General features: G+C 43.6%; 1 protein-coding gene across 1 annotated transcript in view; it reads right to left on the reverse strand.

The window, feature by feature from the left end:
• Positions 1–175: 175 nt before the first annotated feature.
• The window catches only part of LOC144894177 (uncharacterized), a 26,516-nt gene continuing 3,794 nt past the window's right edge, over positions 176–22,897 (reverse strand). Inside the window, exon 4 of the mRNA XM_078786263.1 lies at positions 176–901. Within this exon, the coding sequence (XP_078642389.1) occupies positions 841–901 (61 nt within the window). The 3' untranslated portion in view covers positions 176–840. The remainder of the gene's footprint in view (positions 902–22,897) is intronic.

Below are 22,897 nucleotides of genomic sequence, written 5' to 3' on the forward strand. Positions count from 1 at the left end.
ACTAATTTACTTGAAAAAAATCTTCAATTTTGCAAGTAACAATCATTTCTCTTTTTTCATGGAGTACAGCACGATGGTAATCCTTTTGTAGGGATGGCATGGGAAAAAAAATAGCCACCCATTCAAATGTGTACAAAATTATCTGTTGAAAAAACACCATGGAGTAAAGTCATAAGCATTTAAAAGGCATACCTTTTATTCTCAAATGTTTTCATAACAACAATAAATGAATACGAATGACCTCACTGTGGTCAGAACCTGCGACAAAATCCATCAACGGGCGATTGAGAAACTAACATTTCATACACTCTTAAAAGATGAACAGCACGATTGGGAAACACATTTAGGATGCTATTAAAATATTAACCTGACACCTCTTATCCATGTCAGCCTCCGCCACAGTTATATCAGAATGAGCTTATTCATCACATGGTCCCGGATTGCTTAAACCCAATATGGGGCCGTTCAAAAATTACGTGACTTTTTTTTTCTTTCGTAATTTGCGTAATGCAATGCTTAATTACCATGCGTTCTGACATACTGTGCTTGATTAAACCAACATATTAATAGATTATTATTAAACAAATCAATAGATTTTTCAGGGTCCCTCATCGTCAATAACACTTTGGCTCTAACAAAGCCAAAGCAAATCTGACGCAACAAACCGAGGCACTCACACTCTCTGTCTCTGTCTCTCTCTGTCGGCCATGACTTTGTGAAGGTGGGGGTACACCATCCCGGATATGGGGGATCTTCTGGGTCACTCTTGCGAGACTGATCGGCTGTCTCCATGCCATGGGCTTGTTCGAGAGAACTGTCTGGGGCTATACAACAACACCATCACCAACAACAACAACACCACCAACAACAGCAGCAGCAGCAACGCGAAGCTCTTGTAGACCTGTAACATGTTGCAGGTAAAAAATAATTTTCGTATTTAAAAATTCATTCACCACAAAAATGCACGGAAGCAATGATGTCACATTGACCTGGTTTTACAGGTGGCCTGGTTTTACATTCCCGTAGAATATGGCCACCATAACTTTGTGAAGGTGGTACAGCATTTCCTTCTAGAATCTAGATTCTAGATCAGTGGTTCCAAATCTTTTTTCTGTCGTTTCCCCCTTCAACCAGTTCAACCGTCTGGATTTCCCCCCACCCCTCCCCCCCCTCCATATATATATATATATATATATATATATATATATATATATATATATATATATATATATAAATATATATATATATATATATATATATATATATATATATATATATATATAAAACACAGTTTGTGTGTGTGTGTGTGTGTGTGTGTAATGTTACCGATAGACTCCTAAACGGAGAGGCTTACGTGCTTGATATTTGACATAGACATGGCCATTGAGCGTGGGACGAACATGGCCGAACTCAAAATATTTGACGATCCATATTTTTTATTCATATTTACCTCAGCGCATTTCAGCGCACGGAATCAACGGAATCAGAGCAGGTGGGCGCTGATTCGCTCAGAGCGATCACGTGATGACGCTATGAACGCTATGACGCTATGAACGATATGACGCTATGAACGATATGACACTATGAAAAAAAAAAATCGCTATGACGCTATGAAACGCTATGACGCTATGACCACTATGAAAAAAAAAAATCGCTATGACGCTATGAACGATATGACGCTATGAAAAAAAAATCGCTATGACGCTATGAAAAAAAAAAAATCGCTCGCTTTGCCAAGGGGCTCGCTCACCCCCCCCCCCCCGTTCCCCTCCCTTCCCCCGCCCGGCAATGCCGGGTACTTCTGCTAGTATATATATATATATATATATATATATATATACACACAAGGAAAAAAGTAGCCAAAACACAAAATTTATTCGCTTAATAACATAAATAACATAATGAATAACATAAAAATATAGCAACACACACACACCCACACACTCCTACACATACATACAAACCTACACACCCAGAGAGACACATATACACTCACACATATAAATTTTATTTTAAAAAATTATTGTATATAAATTTTTATTATTGTATTTCCCTTGGAATAACCCCCTGGAATCCTAAAATTTCCCCCCAGGGGGAAATTTCCCCCAGGTTGGGAAATGCTGTTCTAGATTGTAACCACCAGTCAGTCATACCTGCAGAAGTTATCATTTTTCAAAGGAACCAAGTATTAATCAACAGTTGATTGAATAAATAAGGTGATTTATTGCTTTTATCCTTCATCCTCTGTCCCTTCCTGTGCCGTAATCCTGCAGAAACACATGCCAATGGCGTTTACTCATTTTTTTCCTAAACGATCGTTGATCATTTTCAAAATCATAGGCAAAAACTTTTAAAATTTTCTTATAATAAATGCTGGACTTGGGTGGGTCCATATCTAGATTTGACCTCTATAGATGAATATATAGTTTGATTTAGGGTCTTAAAAGGGTGGTGTATTTTTGCAAGTTCGTAAAAATATGATGTCGATTCCTCCTGGTGCGGATTTCTGCCCACCATGGACAACCCGGAGTGCCTCTCACCTTGGATGATGCAGCTGCTGAAATCAGCAGGACAAGTCGTGGTGGTAGAAGCATTTCAAGGCAGAAGGAGTGGAGAAGGGAGAGGAACCTGAGAGACCAAGAGAAAGGGAAACGCCGACGGTGCGAGAAAACCAAAAGCAGCCTGTCCAAAAAGGATCTTCCGGGTGGCACCATGGACCTTGAAATTCCTAGAGTCCCATCTGTGCCAGATACCATTACATATTGGTACCCTTAATTGCCACACACTGAATGTGCACTGGAGATGCGGAATGGCTGCACATCTCACCAACAATCTGACTTTAGTCCTCATGGTTCAAGAATTATCGATCGTTGCAATGGAAGGTCTGCAACAACAAAACATTGGTCAAGGACAGACCCTGCTCTATACCTCTGCTAATCCTTGAAGACACGATGGTGTTCGAGTCCTGGTCAGTCGTCGTCTGCACCAACATTTGATTTGTCAGACATTGTCATCAAGTTCTTCGTATTGACGTTAAACTAACACCAAGAAAGGAACATGTGTTTTGCATGTGTGGAACAACTGCGGCTCATCCGGAGGACTCTGTGGACTTATTTGACTTTCTGTTGGGTGAAATTGACAGAGTGCCTGGAAGAGACATGACTCTTGTTCTTGGAGATCTGATCGCGACACAAGCACCGTTCGCGACATGAGATAATCCACACGAGCACCGTTCGTCTTCCCACATGCACGTGAGAAGGCAAACTCATACTCTACACAGTAAAAGTCCACTGTGCCGTGCACAAATGCCCCATGCACAAAGCGAAGTCCATACAGAAATGGTTTGTCGAGATCGGTGTGGAAGAACTTGACTGGCCTGCACAGAGCCTTGACCTCAACCCCATCAAACACCCTTGTGATAAATTGGAACACCGACTGCGAGCCAGGCCTAATCGCCCAACATCAGTGCCCGACCTCACGAATGCTCTTGCGGCTGAATGGAAGCAAATTGCCGCAGCAATGTTCCAACATCTCGTGGAAAGCCTTCCCAGAAGAGTGGAGGCTGTTATAGCAGCAAAGGGGGGACCAACTCCATAATGATGCCCATGATTTTGGAATGAGATGTGTGATGTTCGGGTGTCCACATACTTTTGGTAATGTAGTGTATTGGTAAATGTAAATGTCACACTCAGTGATCTGTAGGTAAACTGCCTTAGAGGGATGTACACCTGTTAGTGTGCACACGAGCGTTGGCAGATTCGGGCCGAGTCTGGTAAGGGGAGGGATGGTGTTACGGCCGCATGGATTTTGAGGTTTACCAGAATCCACACATAACAGCGACTATTTGCAGTTTGATTCACACCACCCAATGATCCATAAATCATCTGTCATTTGCACTCTTTTCTGTCGGGCAGACAATAGTCCGACCACACAGGAGGGGAAATTATGTGAGACGGAGAACATCAGGAGCGCTCTCAGTAAATTTGGTAAATTTCCGGTTTCCAGTGAACAACAACTGGACACGGATCAAGAAAACATGATGAGTGACCATTCCGTATGTGGCTGGGCTGTCTAAGAAAGTGAGAAGATCCTTCTCCAAGTTTGACATTGTTGCATCATATAAACCACACAGAATTCTGCAGGTACAGTTAGTCAAGGACAAGATCTGGAAGGATAGGAAACGCTTCTTGGTGTACGGCATCAGATGTGGGAGACCCATCATGAACTCAGTTTAGTGGTCATAGCATGAACATATCCTCTAGTAGCTGATGGTGGTGTTGTATGCAATTGTATGTCCAGAGCTAAACTCTTCAGGAATCCAATAATTGAAGGTCCAGGAACAATATTTGGTTGGTAACACATTTCCCATTGCGGGTGAAATGGGTGAAATGACACGCCCTTTTTGTGCGAAGTACTACCATCCGCCGCGACTATCTCCAGAACCGTTGGACATAGGAGGTTGCCTGACCACTCAAAATGTGCGGAATGGCCACATTATGGGGGGTCAGTAATACATTGTCATATCCAAAAGTCAATGGTTTTTAAGATAATTACCAAAAACAGATTTCAGCATGTTACGCACCACAATTATTCCTATTGTTCCTGTTCCTATTGTTCAATTACTTGATTCCTGAATAGAAAAGTCTAGCAACAATCTGCATAAAAAACTACAATGAACCCTAATTTAGATGTTTATTTTTTGTTTCAGTAGGCGTTGAAGTGTTCTCTGATGGCAAGTAATTCTACTTTCGATCCCTGCTTGCTGTGACTAAAACATGGTAAGTTTTTAAGAAATAGTTGTATTATGCACATTGCTTCACAATCCATCTGAAACAATATTTGTTCTATCATCAGAAATTATGCAAAAAATCTTTTTTACAGGAAACTGTAGTGTTCTCAAGGTCAGCAGCCGAAGGAGTTTATGATGGGACTGCATGCGTTATATGCAACACTGCATCAGGGAAAACGTTAACAGGTAAATTTTACCATAATCTCCATTTTTATTATATAGTTACAAGTTTTATGTGAATTGTATGTATAACATGAACTGCTACAAGAGCAGTTGGCCATATAGATTTTACTCATGCTGAAACTTTTTTTCAGGAACTGATGATGGTCGTGCCAAAATCCGGATGGCAGCAGAACAATTGGATGATTCTTTCATCATCTCAAGAATAAACATGTGCAGCAACACATTCAAGTACCATCAAAAGCCGAAAGCCTGTTATTCCACTTACATTCTGAAGTCGAAGAGATCAATGAAAACTAATAGTGAGCCATAACTTGTTCAAATGGAGGTTGAAGAGGGAGAAAGCAGTGACAGATATGAGGTCCCCAAAAGACGGAAGAAGAGTACTAGTTCCAGTAGCAAAGCCGTAGAAAGGAAGTGTGTAATCTGTGACAGAGCAAGAGAGAGTAGTGGTGATAGGAATCGGGTGTTGTATCGCATCTCGGAGTCTGACTGAGCAGCATTGTTCGTAGATGCTTTAAACTTTTATAAGGATGAAGTTAAGACAAGATGTGTTTTTCTGGATACAGCTGGTGATGTGTTTGCTGCAGATATCTTCTATCATGGGAACTGCTTGCGACAGTACTTGCTGAAGTATAAAAGACAAGTTGATGCATTGTTTGAAAATATCGAGCAATCAAACCAGGCAGCCACAATTGACTTAAACGGCAAAAGTGTGTTTGATAGTCTCGATTTCAAAACTAGCAGCTACAGTGTTACCCACATTCGTGATCTCGTCAATGCTAACTTGGAGACAGATCAGCAAATAGATAACAGACGGACCAAGGTTCTTCTGATCAAGTACTTCCGGGACACAATCTGCTTCACTTATCCGGATGACAGACAAAAATCACAGATGGTTTATTCTAGCTCTCTCCTGCAGGGTAACGTCATAGAGACCCTGCGATCATCTGAGAAGTCAGGCCCACAGAAGTGTGCACTGGAGCTACTCCATGAATGCAAGAATTACGAGTTTGGTCTGGATGCAACGTACTGCACAAGTGAGGATGTTAAACTTTCAATGGACCGCTACAGATCACACCGCCCCCAACAGTGGATGCAGTTCATGAAGTACATGTTCCCAAACACCAGCAACACCAACACAGATGAATGGCTCCTGAACTTTGACACGCTGTTTCAGTTTATGCATTATTGGTTAAGTTCTGGAAGAAGTAAAACTCCATTTCACTGTAGCTTGACACAAAGTGTCCACAACCTGTCAAGATCAAGACAGCTGATTGACATCATGAATAGGTTGAACTTAGCCATCAGCTATGATTCAATGAAGAGGATCAACACTTCGGTGGCCCAAAAGATGGTGGAGGATACCCTACGCAACAGATGTCCTGTGTCGTCAATGATCTCTGAATGGCATGTTGTCCAAGGCGCAATGGACAATTTTGACCATACAGAGAACACAGTTTCAGGAAAAGATTCCAGTCATGACACTGTTCTAGTCATATTTCAGAACCAACCGAGAGATAGTTATTCTGAGGACATTCAGATGACAAGCTGCTCAACACCACTAGGAAAGAGAAAGTTTGCTGATGTGCTGCCATGCCAGGTCATTGAGAAGTCACACCTTGTCAAAGGCACTGGTGATATACCGGAGACATTTTCAACTACACCATACAACGATAATCGAAAGCACAGTGTTGATGATGATTATTTCCTTTGGTGCATGGCAAGACAAAATTACACAGATCGCGAGGAGGGCTCTTTTCCTAGCTTCACAGCAACAATGAGTGCACTCCAGGATCCACTGAAGTTTGATGTTACAAAGAAGTCATTTGTACCCATCCTTCCATATGTCGCAACCGAAATGGACAGAATATTTACATCCATGATTAACTTTCAGGATGTCTTGAAACAAAAGAATGCCGTGTCAGGGGCATTGTGGTCTGATGAAGGGGTGTATGCAATCACCAAGGAAATCCAGCTGTTGAAGCCAGATCAGTTTGGTAACATATTCCTTGGAATGGGACCTTTTCACATGGAGAAGATCGTCATCGCTTGCCTTGGGAAGTTTTTAGGCTGTATCGGTATTGATCTGGCTTTGATTGAGACTGAAGCCTTTGGCAAGCTTGTGTCATGACTGGAGGTCACTATTGCAAAGGCAAGGAGGCAATGAGTCTTGTATCAGAGGTGATGACAGTTCTTATGTTTGAGCAGTTTCAAGCTCACCAGGACAGTACTAGTTGTGAATTAGACCAGCAAATAGAGACCATGGAAACTAAGATGCAGCAGGCTTTAGATGTTGACCGTGCAAAGTTCAGAGAGATTTGGGAAGAAAGCAAGATCTTACACGTAGACTTGAAGAAGTCTTTCACAGAATGGAAAGAAACGGCCTGTACTGAGAATGTGAGGTACTGGAGCTTGTTTCTGGATGAGCTGTATCCTATCCTGAGAGATCTGACACACTCTATTCGGCAAGGCGATTGGCATCTTTTCGTTTCAGCTGTGCGGAGGTGCATGCCTTTGTTCTTCGGGTTTGGCCAGACAAACTATTGCAGATGGGGTACGCTGTTCCTTGAAGATTGCCTGGACATACAAAGGAAGTTCCCGGGTATCTACCGATGCTTTACAGATGGTGGATGGGTGATGTACCACACTCTCCGACAAGGCAGTGCAGTAGGATTTGACATGGCACTCGAGAAGTGTTACAATAAACCCGCCAAGGTTGCTGGAGGTATCATTGGGATGACTAGACAGAAAGAAGCAGTAGCCTTATGGAATCTCCTAAAGCATGAGAAAGATCTTCATGTGGCACAGCTGCTGGAATGGTGTAACTTGGGAGACAAAGATGACAGTGAACTGAGCCTACACCATGAGTTCAATCCAAATTCTACGAAGATTGGCCATGATCGTGCGAAGACGCTTCTGGATTACATAAAATCCATCAACAATCCGTTCGGTGCTGGAATCAGACTTCAGAACATCTCTACTGAAGCTGACATACCCCAGGAGGTTGTTGATGGATTACTTAAATGCCTGAAATTGGTGAGAAGAGTTATCAAGAGTTTGTTGAGACCAGATTTCAGGATAAGGAGAAGCACCTACATGATACAATCCCTACCAACCGCAAGACTGTTTTCGTGAAACGTACAGCGAAGAAATCGATGGCGAAAAAGGATGCTGCAGAAACGATTAGGTACATTGACTATGCTAGAGAAAGAGGGTACAGCATGCTAGAACTCCTGAAGTATGAATTGACCAGCACATCCCAGTTCCTCACCACTGAATGTAAAGATGGCATCAAATTGAAGAAGCCCGATAAAGCCTCCTTAACCAGGGAACTTGTCAGTCAACTTCCACAGGAGATGAGGAATGTAAAGAGTGACGCTCAGATGACAATAGTGGACTTCATGGCACTTGTGCGTAAACTAGCGATGAAAAAGATGGGCCTTCACACATTCGGGGAATTGGCTGAGAGTGTTTCCAACAGCATTCTTGCTACAGGCTCCAAGTCCACAAGAATAGACATTATATTTTATGTTTATCTAAAAGCATCAATCAAGCAAATGGAACGGGCACAGAGAAGTTCTTCAGAACAAATCACTATCACCATTAGGTCTGACAATCAGAAACTCCCTGTCGATCTTGCTATGTTCTGGAGCTCAATGTTGAACAAAGTTCGGTTGCAGGAGTATGTCTTCAAGTGGATGCTGCAGAATGTCGAGTCGGACAAGGAGATCTTCTTTGGAGGAGTATATGGGGGTGAATGCAGGAAACTGTTAGCTGGCACTGAAACACAGATCGCAGAGCTCTCAAGCAACCAAGAAGAAGCCGACGACAGAATCATGTTCCATATTAATGATGGTGTTGTGAAACACAGGATTCAATCAGTCTTGGTTGACTCACCTGACACAGATGTCTTTATCAACCTCATCTTCCACTTCAACAAAACCTGGCAACTACAAAAGCTGTACGTGAAGCTTGGTAACCGGAAAACAAAGAAAACTGTACCAGTCCACCTGTTGGTTGATCAACTGGACAACGGTTTGGTGTCGTGTCTCCCAGCCATTCATGCTCTCAGCGGTTGCGACAATACCAGCAAGGTGGGTCCAAAGCTGTCTGGCCTGAAAGCATCCATGGATCTCTCCCTACTGGAAGGGTTTGGTGTAGAAGAACTGTCACCACAGATGACAAGCAATGCTGAAAAGTTCCTTGTTTCTGGGTTAAAGAAGACCGACTGTTCCACTTTCGATGAATATCGATGGGAGCAGTACCACAACTCCAAGAAAGAACTGGACTTCAACCAGCTTGTGTGCTGTTCATCAACGATACAAGAACACATAAAGCGAGCATATCTGCAGTGTAAGATGTGGTTGCAAGCCCCAACTCCTGCAGTCACCAAACCAGATCCACTCCAGTATGGGTATGAAGCAACGGATGTTGGCATAACACCAGTGATACTGCCAGTATCGTGCAGGCCCGATGACCTGCCCCCTCCATGCAAATGCCCAACATCATGTATGAGTACCAAAACGTGCACTTGCAGAGAAAGGAACATAAATTGTGTGACGTTTTGTGGCTGTAGTAAAGCCAAAAAGTGTAGAAATCCAAATAATTAAATTCCAAAATAGGAACAATATGCAAAAGGTACAACAGGGACAATATGATAAAGTGTCATACATATGTTGTGGCCTTGGTGGTATTGTATAATTGTGGTGCGTAACATGCTGAAATCGGTTTTTGGTAATTATCTTAAAAACGATTGACTTTTGGATATGACAATGTATTACTGACCCCCCATAATGTGGCCATTCCGCACATTTTGAGTGGTCAGTCAACCTCCTATGTCCAACGGTTCTGGAGATACAGTCGCGGCGGATGGTAGTACTTCGTGCAAAAAGGGCGTGGTCATTTCACCCATTTCGGCCGCAATGGGAAATGTGTTGCCAACCAAATATTGTTCCTGGACCGTCAATTAGTGGATTCCTGAAGAGTTTAGCTCTGGACATACAATTGCATACAACACCACCATGAGCTACTCTAGTAATAGGAGAAACTCGGAAAACTCTTAAAGCCCATAAAAACCAACTTTGCCGCCCAGCTTACGAATAGACTTAACTCTGCTGTATATACGCACTTGAACCTGCATGATCACAGCTTTGATAACAGTGAAGTGGTCATCTTAGGCAGAGGAAAGAAGTGGTTTGCTCGTGATGTAAAGGAATCCATTTAGGAACTAGAACGGCACTTGGTAGAGCACATAATAATACATTTATTTATATAGCGCTTTTCAAGAAGCCCAAAGACGCTTTGACAGAGTACAAAAAACAAGTGCAAAAAGACAAAAATCAACAGGTAAATAATAGGTGGTATTGTGGTATTGTGGAATGCAGCCTCTTTCTAATGGTAGACTCGTGCACTTTGACATCAACAGTGGCAAGAGCTACCTGTAGGTCTACCTGTAGGTCTACATACCTCTGCCAGGCTGAACAGTTTACGTTTTGTATCCCACCGAGAGGCCGGATTTGGATTTGGACCTCAACCAAAATCTAATCGGCTTGTTCTTGTCATCTAACCAATTCGTCCACCTAGTTTAGTCATAACTCGTCCACAACTTTTAAAAATATCATTATGTATATCGCTTTCCGCCCGATCTCTTAATGGTAAAGAATCACTTTAACGTTAAATAATTCTCGTATCCGAATAAATCTTCAGATCTCCACCAAAATGGAATCGATTCGTCCTTGTCACACACCCAACGTGTCCACCAAGTTTCGTCCAAATCCGTCCACAACCTATTGAGATATCTTTTTCACAGACAAACAGACAGGCGAGTGAAAATATAACCTCCATCCACCTTCGGTGGCAGATGTAACAATCACAATCTCTCAACAAAAGGGGTGGTTTCTGATTTAATTTGTCATGGATGTGGGACAAGGCTATACCATCTCTCCCACGATCACCACGGGATGCCCATATTGCGGGGTCAACAGAACAATTCATCCTATACCAACGGTTGAGGTCAGATGGCTATTTGCAAGCTTCTTCTTTATGTCAATATCTCCGGTGACCAAGGTGAGTGGATTCTCACGGAAATGTCGGCTCTACCAACTTGCAAGTCCAGCTTTTTCAATTCGAAACTTTTACTGTCTTTTGTTTGTACTGTTTTGCAATCTGTTGTTTTTTACCATTTTGTTGCACTGCAATGCATTGTCATCTATCTATAATTCCACTAATCTCTGTGTGTATGTATGTATGTATGTATGTATGTATGTATGTATGTATGTATGTATGTCTGTGACCGCTGTTTCTCGACAACCACGGGTCCGATATACGTTAAACTTGCCAGGTATATTGCTGGGGACCCGAGGATGTGCCTTTTCAAGGTTTCATATTAATCGGACAAGTAGTTAGCGAGCTATGTCCAAAAAACGATTCAACCAATCAGAGAGCAGCAAGCTATCACGTGTGCCGAACGTGGCGAACAGACTCTGCCTCGGACGGCACATTTGAGAGCGTATTCATTTATTTCACGTTGGCAAACTATGTTGGCGTTAAACTATGTTTTAAAACTAATTAAAACTACTTTGCGATTCTTTCGCTTTCCTGCGCGTTTGTGCACGCTATGGCGATTTCTTTACCAAACTCCGCAAGCCGTTCGCTTTGGACCAAACCATTTCATGTAAATAGAGGGGGGGGGGGATTGTCACCGTACTCGCAAGCCGTTCGCTTTGCACCAAACCATTTCATGTAAATAGAGGGGGGGGATTGTCACCGTACTCGCAAGCCGTTCGCTTTGGACCAAACCATTTCATGTAAATAGAGGGGGGGGGGATATAATTTTAGATATATATATAGTACGGGCATGCCCTAGTCTATCTATAATTCCAGTAATCTCTGTGTGTGTGTGTGTATGTGTGTGTGTATGTGTGTGTGTATGTGTGTGTGTCGTTTGTCTGTGACCGCTGTTTCTCGACAACCACGGGTCCGATATACTTGAAACTTGCCAGGTATATTGCTGGGGACCCGAGGATGTGCCTTTTCAAGGTTTCATATTAATCGGAGAAGTAGTTACCGAGCTATGGCGATTTATTTACCAAACTCCGCAAGCCGTTCACTTTGGACCAAACCATTTCATGTAAATAGAGGGGGGGGGGTTGTCACCGTACTCGCAAGCCGTTCGCTTTGGCTTTGCGAATGGATCAAACCATTTCATGTAAATAGAGGGGGGGGATATAATTTTAGATATATATATAGTACGGGCATGCCCTAGTCTATCTATAATTCCAGTAATCTCTGTGTGTATGTGTGTGTGTATGTGTGTGTGTGTGTGTATGTGTGTGTGTCGTTTGTCTGTGACCGCTGTTTCTCGACAACCACGGGTCCGATATACTTGAAACTTGCCAGGTATATTGCTGGGGACCCGAGGATGTGCCTTTTCAAGGTTTCATATTAATCGGAGAAGTAGTTACCGAGCTATGGCGATTTCTTTACCAAACTCCACAAGCCGTTCGCTTTGGACCAAACCATTTCATGTAAATAGAGGGGGGGGGATTGTCACCGTACTCGCAAGCCGTTCGCTTTGGCTTTGCGAATGGACCAAACCATTTCATGTAAATAGAGGGGGGGGATTGTCACCGTACTCGCAAGCCGTTCGCTTTGGCTTTGCGAATGGACCAAGCCATTTCATGTAAATAGAGGGGGGGGATATAATTTTAGATATATATATAGTACGGGCATGCCCTAGTATATCAAAATTGGATAATGCGATTCTGCTCAGGGATGATTCAAACACAATATTCTGTCTTTAGATTAAATGAATTATTTTGCCCTATGGGATCTTTTTTGGGGATCTTTTTTAGGGAATACTAGCAGGGATGCACACAACATCCACACAATGTAAAATGCGACGTCAAGTCTTCAATTCCTCCACCCCACCAGACCCCATCACAAACTTCAAGTCCTCAACTCCCCTGTCCCAACCCAAAGGCTTCAATCTCCTCCCCACTAAAAGCCTTCAACCCCACTCCACCAGAACTCCTCAACCTCTTCCCCCTTCCACTCCCACCTTCCCCCGTCAATCTCTTGCATAGCGTTTTTACAAAGTTTAATATAAATTTAAAAAATTTAAAAAAAATAAAACCAGCTTCCGTTGCCTCCAATATGCCACGTATTGTTATTTATTCCCCATAATATGTGAGTCTCACGTACATATACATGTAAAATACCGGTGGTTTATAAATCCTGTATTTACACACTATTCAAACTTGAAAATTCATGCGAAAACCAAAAGTACATCAAACAAACTTCCATTTTTTTAACTTGTGTTTTGCATAAGTACGAAAGTTTTCTTTAAGTGGTGTATAGTATCCTAAACCTCAATTTATCCTAAACCGAACATGCATCACTTCAATTCCTCTGCATGGGTCGCAATCAAAACATATCCTTCCTTCCCCAAAACATACCTTTATTTAATAATGAAAGACGTACGTGTTGATCAGCCTTAAAATGTACACCACATACATAAAGCCTAAGACCCTAGACCCAGTTGCATAAATCTTCCTTAAGGAAATATTTGAGGATCTACTTTAGCATTTCCTTAACTCTCCCTTAAGGATCCTTAAGTTAAGAATGAATGCACAATGCACATACGAATGTTCCTTAAGTTTTTCCTTAAAAACTTCCTTAAACTTAAGGGAGACTTCCCACCCTTCATTAAACATGAAACTTTGGGTTTTCAAATGGCACTGTTCATGGGAATGAAGAGGACCATTATCATAGCACGACGCTAGAGGCTGATCAAGAAATGGCCCGGTTGCAAAAAATTTAAGAAAATCTGTATCCCATAAAGTGCTGGAATTACTGGTTATTAGGCCAGAAATGCTTTTTTGTCATTGGCTTTTCTCTACCATTTAGAAGGGAGCTTTCATAAGTTACCCGGGTATTATACATTGTAAGAAAGGTCATGATTCGTTCTTTGGGTTGATGTCAATATAAACTCATTTGCATATACGTGTCGACCACGATCGTGGCTCAACAGTTCATGGGTTAAGGCCTTACCTTAAGGTGCATTTTTTTTTTCCCTTAGCTAAGGATTTCCTTAATGTTAAGGAAATCCTTAGGATCCATTGCTCTGCCAGGCAACCAATCAGATTAGAGGTAGGAAGAGGTGTCCAAACGCAAGAATACACAAGTCAAGAGACGACGATGGTTCACGAGCGAGCGGTATTCAATGACGAAGGACGGACTGTAACCGAAACAGGCCCGGATAGGCCAGGCCCGGAAATGTCAAAACGAAGGTTACTGCCCTTTAAATGAGATAGAAAATAATGTATAATCAGTTATGAGGTTAGTTTGCTACACAATACCGAAAATTCGGTGAAAAATGAAATGAAAAAAAATAAAATAAAATAATAAACAAATAAATTTTAAAAAATGAAAAGAAATAATAAAAAAAATGAAAAATCGAGCTCCGTGGGGCTAGACACATGACATCGGCCTAACGAAATATCGAAACCCCTGTCAGATACGCCCACTCTAGGCAGGACACAACTAGATCATGATATCAACCTCCCATCCAAGTTTCATCAAGATCGGATGATATCATCGGGTAGTTATGCTGCGGACAGACAGACACACAGACACACACACATGACGGAAATAGTGGTCACTTGATAACTCGTGAACCAATAATGAACACGTGATTTTAAATGACGCTTGTTATATTGCTACATACACGCTTCTTTGCTATATGTTTCATGGGGAACAATTATTGCTTCCAGATGAAGCAGGAATACAATTATTCTTGTGTAAAATTCATTCGATTCACGTTCATAATTTAAATGTAAATGTTTTAAACTGTGCATTAAATGCTTGGAAACTTTCTGAGAATGGTGAAAGTGTGAATTATAAAAGTGAAATATGAGTACGAAACAAGAAGTAAAATATTCTGGATGTCATGAAAGAGTGAAAATTACAGAAGTATTGTTCTCTCAGCATCTGGCATCATGCTGCGATAATCGTCCTCTTCGTGGCCAATTTCCATCAAGAGTATCATTTGGAAACTCAAAGGTTCGTGGTTAAGGATGGTGGGGATGCTCCCTTAACTTTAAGGAAGGTTTTAAGGCAAAACTTAAGGAATATTGGTATATGCAATGATCCTCAACTTGAGGATGTCCTTAAGGAAATATTTAAGTAAATCCTCAAATTTCTGCTTAAGGATGCTTTATGCAACCGGGCCATTACTTCCGCCCACCTTTAGTGGTGGAGGTAATAAAATGCCCATTGAGAATCGAATGTTTTTTTTATGCAAGAATCACTTTTATTCCTCCTTCATCCAGAAGCACATGTCCCCATGCAACATATAACAAGTGTCATTTAAAATTGCATATTCTTGCTTTCAGACACCTCTTTCTATTGCTAATCTGATTGGTTGCCTGGCATAGCAACGGCTCCCAAGGATTTCCTTAACCTCAAGGATATCCTTAGCCAAGGAATCACAGTGGACATCAAGGTAAATTTTTCCTTGAGGTTAAGGGAGTGCATGCAACCAGGCCCTAGGCTTTATAAGTGGCGACCAAAATGGCAGACATAAGATTTGATTTTTTTTTTGTGCTTCAATTGTGAGTGGAGTCAGGCAAGCTTTGCAATCATGGGGCGGGTAGAGAGAAACAGATGGAACTAGAACAATGCGACTGTGTCGCCAATATGCCTCGGCATAGTCCCACAATGGGGTAGATGCCATCACTCTGCATATGTATGGGTAGGGGATCACATTTGTAAAGTTTAGTGTTGATCGGATAGGTTCATTTTTCTATCCAAGATGGCTGCCAAACCACGTGACCTATGACATCATAATTTTCAAACTATGTGCAACAGTGCTGTTAGATGATATTTGTAAAATTTTGCATCGATAGGGTGAGCGGTTTCAGAGATATAATTATTTAATATTTTCCTTTAATTCAATATGGCTGCCAAACCATGTGACCTATGATGTCATAAATTTAACATTTCAATGCAAATGGGTCATAGATCATGGGCATGCAATTTCAGATTTTTAGGATATGGAATTCGATGAAAAACATTTTTGGCTGGTATACCACTTCACCTATGTCATCATTATCATGCTTTTGTTCCCCATTGGGAGTACTTGACAATGTGCCAAGTTTCAAATTTTTCCATTCAGCGGTTTCCGAGAAATATTATTTTAATTATTTGCTTTTAATCCAAGATGGCTGCCATACCACGTGACCTATGACGTCACATTTATCATTAAAACATTCTGCATGGGTGTCACTCCTACCCTGAAAGTTTCGACTCCATTGAACATATGGTTGCTGAGAAAAACGAGGATTAGCCCATAAGAACGTACAGACGGACAACCCGAAAACATAATGCCTCTGGCGACTTTGTCGGCGGAGGCATAAAAATCTGATATACTTTTATATATATATATATATATATATATATATATATATATATATATTATTGCGGATATGAGATTGGCCTCCATCCATATCCGCTTGTAAATATTCCCCTATTTCCCCAATACTTCCCAACTATCCCCAATCCCCCATTCCCTAGTCCCATTTTCTGTAAACAACACTCTGTAGACCCGACCTTCCCCTATTTCCCCCATTAAATGTCGCATCCAGGTCCACCGCATCTCACGTAGACAACTATAGGACATCTTGCTAGTTATTCTTAGTCTATGTCAGTTAAGGACTCGTTTCCATTAATTCTGACTCTTCGTTGCACCAGAATGTGATTGTATGGCACCGTTAGAAAGTTAAGGACCTCCCAATACCTCCCCGCAGCTCTTCCTCATGGTACAACAACAACAACAACAACAGCGGCGGCGGCGCGGGGAGTGTGCGTCCTCACGCCGGCTTGGTTAGCCGCCATTGAACATGTGCTCCGACGGGGTTACCACGCAGGGGCTCGCTGTCAGCTCCTCGTCAAGGGCGGAGCCCGGTAACCCCCCGCACCCAATAGAAGCGGCGGACCGATTCCATCTGGGGCGGAGCCAACGAGCCGAGGGCGTGTCACTCCCCGCTGAGCATGCGCAGGAAGAGGGAGGTGACGTCAGATGCGCCCTCAGCTTGGAGAGAGAAGGACGCCACCTCCGAGCACTGCAATACCTCCCCGCATCTCTGGACCGGACCGTGTTGATTCTGCCCCTGAGCCAAGGTGCACCTTGTGCTATCGACTGCCTGTCCTTCCCTGCCATCAATCCCTGTGTAAGTCAGTCTTGTTCCGTTTGTCTGTGGTCTGTCGGGGATAAGCTAAGACTGTGTCTAAGTGCCCATCTTTTCTGTGCTTTACCTCTTACCTTGTAATCTACCCCTTTTCTGCATCACCAATTATATCCTCCTCCGGAGGTCTTGAGAACTGTACCCCCTTGTGTCGTTTCATTTAACCCAGCCGTTGTGTCCTTTCCTTCATTGATTTAGCGTAGCGCGATTCGGCCAACGTTCGAGTGGAATCGGGCGGGATCGGGTTCTAATCGGGGAGTAACTGTTCGGACGCGGTAATACACCACCGCTCGGTCAATATAACATCTGTCCGCGATCCGCAACAATATATATATGTATATATATATATATGTTAGCGATTGGGACGGGGTGGGGGTAAAAACTAATTCCAGTCATTCTAAATGTATAGACTGTAAGCTGTAAAGGCAGCCATGATAGCAGGAATCAGATATCCATCATCACAAAGTGTTCATCAATCGAATTTTAAAAATAAAATTAAATAAAGTAAAGTAAAAATTCATTTAAGAGATTGTTTGGTCCGCTGCATCACCTACAATCCCAAGTGCTTTTGGCTTTGACAAGATAGATTTCTCTAATCGCCAAAGGGAGTTGAGACATCCTCTAGCAATTTTCAAACACTCAAGAAATATCTCGAACAGTGTGACACAACCATTGCTCTCACCAACAAATGCATTATACGAGTATTAACCGATTCAGCCGCAATTGTTCCCTCGTAATATCACTCTTCCTTCTATATCACAGTTGATTAAATATGAAATTTTAATTTTCTACACATGAGAAGGACAAGAGAATGCAACGTCTAAAAATTCCAGCACAAGGAGCGTCAAAGCAGCCTTTCGGTGATGCAAAGCACGCAACAGTCATCCCAGTCGTTGGTGATCGTCACCCGAATCAGTTCCTTTAGTACAGTTCATTTTTGCAAATTGTGTTCTACCTCCTGCGATTGAACATCTACGGTCGATATGTAGCAATAATGAAGACGCTGGTGAATAGCACATTCGGGAGATGTGGCATGCAGAAGAAAGGAATAGCCCATTGTCGTCAGTGATGGAAAGTCGCCTGCAATGGTTGCGATTGATTCATGATCACGACAGGTTATCATATGCCTGAGAGCACAATGCAAGTCACAACCTCTTCTGACAGTTATAGCAGAGGGCATTGTAAGATACTGTAATTATACTTGCATCCTTCAAGGAATGAACAAAACAGAACATGTATGACCACCTTTAGAGGCCATTTTTCCCCGCAGAGCGGGGGTTGGCCTTTTTTGGGCACTGTGGTCCCCTTTTTTTGAAGCAATGTTTTATGACCGGATGCTCTTCCTGCCCCCAACCCTGTTAGTCGCCTCTTGCGACACACAGGGAATTACCAGTGAACTGGTACTCAATTTGCCGACCTCGGAAGGATGACAGGCTGAGTCAACCCCCCTGGCGTTAATTCAACGTTCGCTCGGGATTCAAACCCAGGATCCTTGGGATCCCAAGCCGGCACCCTAACCGCTAAGCCAACACCAGGCTTAAAACAGAACATGTATATGGAGTGCTTATCAATATATATTCACCCTGTAGCTTATATTTCCCGGGATGAAGCTCTGCAGTTCATGCATGAGTGGGAAGGAGGAGCGGGGGCATTGAAGGCAGTCCCCATCCCGCTTAGGGCGCACTGAGCCACACATATCACTAAGAAGCGATGCTCGGCTAGCCGTTGAACTCTGTCGTATTACCTCGCAAGGGAATTCAAATGTGAGTCATCTCTGATGCCTCCAGAATCACGCGAATATGATGCGCTCGTCAGGTGGATGCTGCTTGCTTGCTTATCTCCCGCTGCTCCTCATTACAGCCTCGTGCTCCGGGACCAAGCAGGGAAATACGAGCTGTGTCGGTCACTCAGTGCTAGGACAGCTCCAGATGGGATGGATGGCCGTACATAGGACGAAGTGTTGCGCACGTCTGGTGCAGAGGATGAGGGCGCCTGTTTCGTCCAGGTTTTTTGAAAATATTTTTCATTTCGTGAATGTACTGAAGTAGTGCAGTGCTAAATGGCGAGAGGCGTTTTCATCTTCTATTCTTGCCCATTTGCTGATCGTTATGCACCATAACGTGCTCATGGAGGCCGATTGAAGTGAATGAGCCGCGATATCTGAAATGCTTGTCAGGTTTTGCACACAACTCATGGATTTGTGGTCATACGAGTATTATGGGTTTCATCCTCCGCAGTCATTGTGCATCTTCATCAGAAACACTGAGCTGTTAGGATGGCCAAAATGTATGCACACCTCTCCTCTTATATGTGGTCTCGCCTAGGTTTGAATCTTGGACATAGATAGAAACTGTCATCCTGATGTTTGGCAGGCAGCGAGATTCATCAAGTTGTGTGCCGTCCCTGGGATGGAGACAAACTGGGCGTCTTGTCTGCCGGAATGAGTTGGTGGAGGTTAAATATCCCCAAGGCATCCTTCGTGAAGAGTAGGCGAGCTGTCACCTGCACCATCAACGAATTTCTGCTAGGACAGACAGGGGGCGTCACAGAGGCATTCCCTTAGCCAATGATGCTTCACCGTAGCCTTGGGCTGCATACGGGAGAAGATCAGAAACATCGTCATGTGTGCCAACAGCGGGCACACACATCCACTCAGTAGTGCAGGAATCTTTGTGAAACATGTGCATCATGTACCCCAGTTCTCCCTCGTTGATAAACAGTGCACTCTGGCCTAGGTAGCTGCTTCCGAAGCAAAGTCAGACATGTGACGGCGGAAATCTTCAAGCTGCTCCTGTTTATTTACGATTTTCCTTTGCAAAGCCCAGTTGAGCATCCGTGTGGCATCTGCGGGCTGCGGATGTGTGCTATATATGATGGCCATGAATATAAATTATCTCCTTTGGAAATTGTGTGCGGAGCGGCGGACAGCATCGCCGGGTTGCAGGCGACTGAGCGCTATGGTACTTCGTTGTATGCGAGGGTGGTGGAGGTACGAGCCAGATGAGAGACCATGCATACTTGTATCATCTGGTGAATGGTCTGTCCGATGAGGAGTCTCAGATCAAGAACGATCCTCCAGTGATTGGGAAACAAATACGCTTTCATTTAGGGGAAGCTGGCCTCCAAAGGCCAAAGCTGGTCAAAGCTGGCCTTTTCATTTAAGCTGGCCTCCAAAGCCAGTCGCCGACTGGGCATCCTCCATCGTGCGACGTCCTTCCTTGGCACACGTGAGCTCCTCACCACATACAAGGCTTTCATTCACAACTCAATGGAATACTGCTCCCCCCTCTGGTCCGGTGCTCCTGCCTCACACCTAGCTCAGCTTCACGCTGTTGAAACCAAAGCATTCAGAATCATTGGAATCTCCCACGATGAAGCTGATTGTGAGGGCCTTTCACTTACTCACCGCAGGCAGGTTGGTGGTCTTTCTGTCTCCTACCGACTCCTCTCCGGCCTTGCTCACAAAGCTCTATCCCCCAAGTATTCCTACAGGTCGCACAAAATCTGCCAGCAACCCTCTTATGGTTAAACTGCCAAAAGCAAGACTCTCTGCTCACCTTCACTCTTTCATTCCTCTTTACTCCCACCTCTGGAACAAACTCCCCCACTCCCTTCAATCCCACTCCTCCCTCCAGGTCTTTAAAACAGCTGTTCACCACCATCTCTTGTCGTCCCCCATCCAAAACCTTTATCTTTTCGACCCCCGCTAATTCACTCCAGATCCACTTTTTTGAAATATCAACTTCTTTCCTGGAAATCCTTGCAGTATCCTTTATTTATTTATTTTTACCTCTCCCACACCCCCCCCCCCCCCCTTCCCATGCCTCCTCCCCCCAAGCCATCTCCCTCCCACAGATCTCCCGATGTCCCTGCTCTCCATCTTGTTCTCCCGTCCCTTTATCATGTTTTATGTTTTGTGTGTCAGTTTGTCTTTTTGTGATCAATGTTAGCTCTTACACGAGCCTCGATCTTGTATTTAAAAAATGGGAGTTTGAAGGAATCTTGCAGGATGGCCCGCATTATTTTGGCACTGACCTCGTGTGGGGAAACTTGTAGAGCCAATACCAACAAAATGTCGGTGAAAAGTTTTGCAACGTGAAATATATTAATGTGGGAGAGTGAGAATGACAGTTTACTGTGCAGAGAGAGGTGAAGCGGGGTGGGGAGGCTGCAAGGGATGTATTATGGCCTACGTCAATATAGCTGGATCTACTCCGGGTTCCATTCAGCTTTGTTGGACGCGCTTCGTGGCTCGACTCATGACTGGAGGCGTGCGGGTCGCAATGCAGATGTACCACCATGACGTGGCATGGGTGCTCCGACCGCCGACCGCCTGAAAGGATCTCTTGTATTCGGTACCCGTCTGTTGGCTTTTAAAAGACGCGGGAACTTGGAGTGGTTTTGGGAAAGAAAGAGTGCCCAGTGCAACACTCCTCCCTTTACTCCTCCCAACCCACGAGCACGGCAAGGGTAACTGTGCCGTGTCGGGTCGCCGCGGTTTGCATGCGACTGCATGCACAGAAAAGCAATTACCGCCTTCATTCTAATTCGATTAGCACCCACTAGTCCCAATCCTGGCCCAGGTAAGTTGCCGAGGATGCCTCTCGGGCTAGTCTCTCTCGCATTACTTTCATCTCAACTTGTGCAATCGGTTCCTTTTGTACTAATTTTTTTTTTAAACTGACCGGATGTAGCAACAAAGGCAGTACATGCAGCTACCAAAATGCAGCCAATCAGCAAAGTCCGCATCTAAAACATCCATTTTTTTTTCTTTTGGATCACCACGCCATGCTGCTCACAATTTGCCCGCTCGCCATCAACTTCTATTGGCGTTAAAGATTCCGCCCACTTAGTTTGAGCGTCCACACCTTGGTCGCTTTCTTTCTGAACACCTTTTCAGAGTCTCGTCTTGCATTCAACGATCCCTGTGGGTTTCCCGCAACTCTCAGTCTCAGCAGCACTTCAAACCCCCAAGAGGTCAACAGGTCCCGCACTTGTTATCGGAGCGTCCTTTTCTTTACCATCAAAGTGCGGCACGCAATTTCAAATCGGCAGTATCTCAGCAGCACAGCTCGACCGACGGCCCTTTTTAACATATTGCACCCAAAACCCACGGGTAGGGCTTGTGTGTTACCTCAAGCACGTAGTGAGACGCAACGATGCACCGGAGCCAAAGGGCGTGAGTTCATATTGAAGGACTTTTCAGGAACGAAACAGCAGCGCCGCTCCTCGGAACGAAAGGTCAGGTGCGTGCCGACCGGCTTTCCTTGAGCTATCAAGCCTCTAAACGTGTGTCTGTGTATCTATATATATATATACACACTTTGGGAGTCTTCAGAATTGAACTTGATATGATGCTCTGTTGTATTGATTTGACAAGTGTCACCATTTGTCATTAACTCTTCAAACGTCAGATGCTTAAATAAATAAATATTTTGCATGTTTTTTGCTTGTATACGCCACATGCAGCTTGAAGAATGGTGCACGTACGTTAATAAGAGTACGGCCTACATCACAAGCATGAACGGACCAGATTGTTTTCACCTTCTTGTGGGGGAGGTATTTTATACAAGGCTTTCACGAATTGGTCGGCCATGCTCATGATGTTCGTGTGAAGCTGATTATGGCAGCGGTTTGTAATTCCTCTAGCTTTCGGAAACAAACTCGACGACTCCTCGTC

Source organism: Myxine glutinosa, chromosome 11 (genome assembly GCF_964187855.1).
Source record: "Myxine glutinosa chromosome 11, kmMyxGlut1.1, whole genome shotgun sequence".
Classification (NCBI taxonomy): domain Eukaryota; kingdom Metazoa; phylum Chordata; class Myxini; order Myxiniformes; family Myxinidae; genus Myxine; species Myxine glutinosa.